Source organism: Penaeus japonicus, unplaced genomic scaffold (genome assembly GCF_977035675.1).
Source record: "Penaeus japonicus unplaced genomic scaffold, GWHDUDI00000001_assembly GWHDUDI00000022, whole genome shotgun sequence".
Lineage (NCBI taxonomy): Eukaryota > Metazoa > Arthropoda > Malacostraca > Decapoda > Penaeidae > Penaeus > Penaeus japonicus.
Genome location: NW_028234424.1, coordinates 5,396,019 through 5,401,018, shown reverse-complemented (window position 1 = coordinate 5,401,018; position 5,000 = coordinate 5,396,019). Strand labels below are relative to the sequence as shown.

General features: G+C 35.3%; 1 protein-coding gene across 1 annotated transcript; it reads left to right on the top strand.

Annotated features, from left to right (window-relative positions):
* The first annotated feature begins 203 nt into the window (after positions 1-203).
* LOC122247013 (uncharacterized) lies at positions 204-4,540 on the top strand. Its single transcript, XM_043005947.2, has 3 exons — positions 204-358; positions 1,696-1,762; positions 2,150-4,540. Exons 1-3 carry the CDS (start codon positions 263-265, stop codon positions 2,236-2,238), a joined length of 252 nt encoding a protein of 83 aa, XP_042861881.1. The 5' UTR covers positions 204-262; the 3' UTR covers positions 2,239-4,540.
* Positions 4,541-5,000: the final 460 nt, after the last annotated feature.

Sequence of the window (5,000 nt, the reverse complement as noted above, 5' to 3'; positions counted from 1 at the left end):
ATTTATTTAAACGGTCGAGAAATATATCCCGGACAGATTCTAAGAGAGAGAATCACTGGGTCAAAGTCGAGGTCAAAATCGAAGCCAAACTCAAAGTAGCATCAGAAGTCAGTGTCAAGATCCGAAGGGAACACCACAGACATCGATTGCTTGAAGTGAGGTCGAGCTCCAAGCCCAAGCCCAAGCCGAGGCCGAGGCCGAGGCCGAGGTCAAAGGTCAAGTGGGCGCGTCCAGACCCGCGAAGGCAGCAGACGACAGCATCATGGCGGACCACAGGACGGACGTGAGGGAAGACTCCGAAATGGCAGTCACTGTGGCCACCCCAGACCCCAAGAATGTCCAAGAACTGACGCAATATGTACGTTAATACTCGTCTTTTGCAGAGATGGCGTCTTTTCCCCTCCCAGGGTGTGGCTGAGGGGAAGAAATAGGGAGAAAGGGAGAGGCGGATGAGGGGTTGCTATGCCAACATGTATTGTTTGTGTTCACGGTTCACAGTTTGTGAGGAAGTGTTGATTTTGCCTTGAATGAACTATTTATTTGGTCAGTGTATCTGTGGATTTATTTGAGAAAGGAAACATTTATTGTGTTTAAACTCGTGAATGGATTTTGTTGCTGTAGTTGTTTGTATTATTGTGTATATTTGTTTTGTTTTTGTTTTGTTTTTGTAGTGGTGTAATTGTTAGTGTGGTTGTTTTAGTGTGGTTGTATTTCCTAGGACAATGTTGTGGATTTTTTTTATATCAGTGTTAAATGTGTTTTCATTCATATTTTTGAGATTGGTGTTCAAGGGAATATGTTTTGTCAAAAAGATAATATTTTTTTAGGTAAAGAAATCCGCTATTCAGCATATACATACACATTGTGTTTAGGGAAAAGGATTAGAATGCGTAGACTATCAAGTAAAAGGGACAAGAATTGTACCCTACCTTATATTTTTAAAAATTGAAATTGCAAAATAATTTGTAACATAACATTGTCATGCGAACATTTGCCGTAATGTTAGTGGCAAGCATGTGGCAGTAAATGACTACTGTTGTTATTTGACTGAAAATGAATTGGACATAGTTGAATTACTTGTCATTTAGTGGGCATTTTACAGTGTTTCCGGCTTTACGATCATGAAGGAATGTCATCAGATACGAGTCGCATAAAGTAATACTGATGGGTACAGTGTTAGTTGTATTTTTTATTTTTATTTTTTAAAGTACATTTCCATTTGTATAATAGTGATGTAATATTATTTGCTGTACAGGTAGGTAGATATAAAATATTTTTTATAATTCTAGGTATGCGGAATAAGACATCTTGGATAGGATGGTCAATGAATTCATTATAATTTATGTTATGGTGTTTGCAAAATATGACGGATTTTATTTATTAGTTTTGTAGCATAAATTTATTTTTAGATTATTAACCCGTGCACATGGGATGGAAAAAAAAAAAGTATGTAAGACAGTATTTGTGACAGTTAGTAATTTATGACACTGAATTCTTTTTTGTGGACCTAAATATTAGCATGGGAAATTCTATAGATATACAGATATTCAATCTTAACACAATTTTGATTCCTTCAACTCAAATCTCCCCCCCCCCCTCTCCTTCCCTACATTGGACAGTCCCCTTCAATAATGATTACAAAGAAAGAAAACATATACTCACTCATATAACTCACAAGCTGGTATTAATTTTCAGGTCACTGTGCTCCTACAGCAGATGCAGGAGAGGTTCCAGACGATGTCGGACCAGATCATTACGAGAAATATCCTTTTATGCACGGCTTTTGGCTGAGGAAGTTTTTTTTTTTTTTCTCTCTCTCTCTCTCTGTGGTTCTGCCTTTCTCCTATTCTTTAATTTTGTGTTCTCATTTTATTTTTCTGTTTTTCATATTTAATTTTGTTTTTTTCTTTTTCTCTCTCTTTTCTCTCTCTACTTTTCTCTCTCTTTTCTATTTCTTTGTGTGTATATGTCAGTGTACATGTGTGTCAGTGTACGTTTGCATATGTGTGTGTGTGTGTGTATCAGTATACGTGTGCATGTGTGTTAGTGTGTGTGTATGTTAGTATAAATATGTGTGTGTGTGTTTGTGTGTAAGACCATATGTATGTACATGAATCAACCACTATTGTTTCCCTTAACTGCTGTGTACTAGATGAGATGGGAACGCGCATTGACGACCTCGAGAGGAATATCGCTGACCTCATGACCCAAGCTGGCCCAGAGGAACCTGACAAGTGAACCGCTGCAGAAATTTAGATAATGACAAATTTTTGGTTACTGGAAGAGAGAGCATAAAAGTTTCACTCCACTTCACCCTACCCATAACTGACCAGGGTTTTGAATAAGCTTTTTTAGGCTTAGATAAGATGTATTTAAAAGAAATAAAATAAAAGAGAGGAGGAGTACTTATCTTGGACCAATTAGGATATGAAAGGGATTTTACAAGTAACATCAAGTTGTTAAGACACATGATGAAAATTGTGCATGCATAGTGTTAGAAGAAAATGCATTCACTCAGATGGTTAGCAGTGTTACCAAACTCACTATGAATTGTAACATTATACTAGGATAAAGTAATTGTGCAATAACACTGCCATTATTATTGTTTATAAGGTATATACATGTGTATATATATATCCAGAAAATAGTTTCTTATGAATCATTTTCATATTTATACAGTATTGTAGATCATGCAGAGGCAACCACTTTAGTAAATGGAAACAGGTATCAAGGGATCAGAATATTTTTGTTGATTGTAATTTTTCAGATTGAATGTGTGATTGGGGACTTTCCGATGATTAATCTCTTGGTTCTGCTTCAACTGTAAACATGGTCGAGTGTTACAGTGGGGAAAAAAATGTTTTTGAAAGTAGGATTGGAATTACAGTGTTATTACATTCAAGATGTATCAGTAGATTTAAGTGTCTCAGGGTTGGTCATATTGTTGTTGAATGTTTGGGAAAATTAAAATGTTCTTTTGGTATATTAGATAGGTTGATATATGTTGTATGAGCAAAATAACTTGATAGTAGTAAAGATGATAATAATAATGAGAATATCAACAAAAAATGCACAAATAGACTGTAGATCAAGAGAGAAGACTGGCAATTACAGTCAAACTTTTGTCTGAATTCCAAAGAAAGAAAAAAAAAAGCCCAATGAAACAACATCTGGGTTGAAGATACTTTATTTTTCAAGTCCACATGGAGTTCAGAAATGGAGAAGCTGTGATTAGGGCATTCAAACTACAGTCCATAGAGCTACAATGAGAACTGCTCATTCAGCTATCATTCTCTTAATAGCCAGAAGAAATGTTACCATAACTATGTGTAATTTTGTAGTCATTTTTTGGAAGATGATATACTTGTAATCCACCTTTGATTAATGTCTTTGTAATATGTAATGTTTAAAACGAACATTGATCATAAATTTTTAATTTGCCAGCAAATTTGGTGCTTAGGGAAAAATATTGAAATACATAGGTTGTATCCATATACATATGGAAAGGAAGCATGGCCAAAGATATTTTTGAAATGCATATTACCTTTGCATTTTGTCAGCCATTCGCCAGTGTGTGCACTCCCCTTTGCAATATGCCAAAGAGGATATGCAGACACTGACTGATATATACCTTCTTGAGCTTCTACCATATTCCCTGAACCCTGTTATCCTCTGAGAGGATGAATTTCTTAATAGTTCATCACTTAACCAACAGTCCATGTCTAAGATGTAATTATATGATACACTGATTGTGCACATTATGGTGATATACATGATGCTACAACTTGTCCATATCAGCTGGAGTTTGCCGAGAAATATCTTTCAAGTCGTGACAGCTGACTGAAGGAAGACTGTTTGGGAAGAAGAGATGGTCGAGTGAAAGAGCGTGTCAGGGGAAAGGTAGGATTGTGAGAATTGCTACAGAAAAGGAAGGCAGATACTTTTGTTTTTGTTCCCAGGACAAAGGGCTGTATCCACCTTATCATGTTTAATACTGTCATTATCTTGCATGTGTCATACATGTGTAGGAAGGATTTTTTTTTATATATACAGCATCATGTATAAGCAAGAGAGACTTACACCTTTTCTTATGCTTTGACCTTTCAGAATAGCTTAGACTTTGACTAAGAGAAATCTAGAGAGCTACATAATTTTTATATTGTGCTTTATACTCTACTCCATAGCTGCACATGATACACTTGTAAGGGAATCACCACCAGTAGATTAGTGTTTTAGCACAACTTGAGTTGCGATTCTCATCTTTTTGTGTGTTTGATTTAATATTGTATTTTTGTTTGTTTGTTTAACAGGGCATACACTACAAAGAGGTGTTGTGATTATGTGTCTAACAATATTGTATTTTGCAAACTATTTCAGATATGTATTCATGATTCCCTTTTCCAATTTGCTGTGACTGATAATATCCTGTAGACAGTATATATTATTCAGTATTTGTATTGCATTTTCCAAATTGTATATGTAGTTTCTTTCACAGCAATATTAAAATTTATTGATGGTTTCTGCCATCCTTATACAAAAATATTTATTTATTTAATTTTTTTATCCCTTGAGAAAATTTCACACTGTCTGATATTCAGTAGAGTAAGATAATGTGAGTGTGTGATTAAACAGTAGTATGAAAAAAGGGGAGAAGAAAAAGGAAAAAGAGAACAGAAAGAAAAAAAGGGAAGGCAAAAAAGACTGAGAGAAGTAAAGGAGAGAGTATCAAAGGGGGAAAAAAATGTGAACAAGAAAAAGACTGAAAAGAAGGAAATCGAAAAAGAGAGACAGGTTCAATGAGGTGGGAGTGGGAGAGGCAGACGGAGCAAGGGAACATTAAAAAAAGGAGAGCAAGGAAGGAAGAGAGAAGGAAAAAAAAGGAGAAAAATGCGTTATTAAGATACAGATATTTGAAACGCTTGGAATTTTGATATAAGACACTGAACTCTGTATCCATTCAGTTAATATTTTACCAATTATTTGTATGCTAGATTTTGTGC

Coding starts and splice junctions, on each gene's coding strand:
- LOC122247013 (XM_043005947.2), top strand. CDS start 263: ATGGCGGACCACAGGACGGACGTGAGGGAAGACTCCGAAATGGCAGTC. Junction 359..1,695: donor TCCAAGAACTGACGCAATAT/GTACGTTAATAC, acceptor ATTAATTTTCAG/GTCACTGTGCTCCTACAGCA. Junction 1,763..2,149: donor GGACCAGATCATTACGAGAA/ATATCCTTTTAT, acceptor ACTGCTGTGTAC/TAGATGAGATGGGAACGCGC.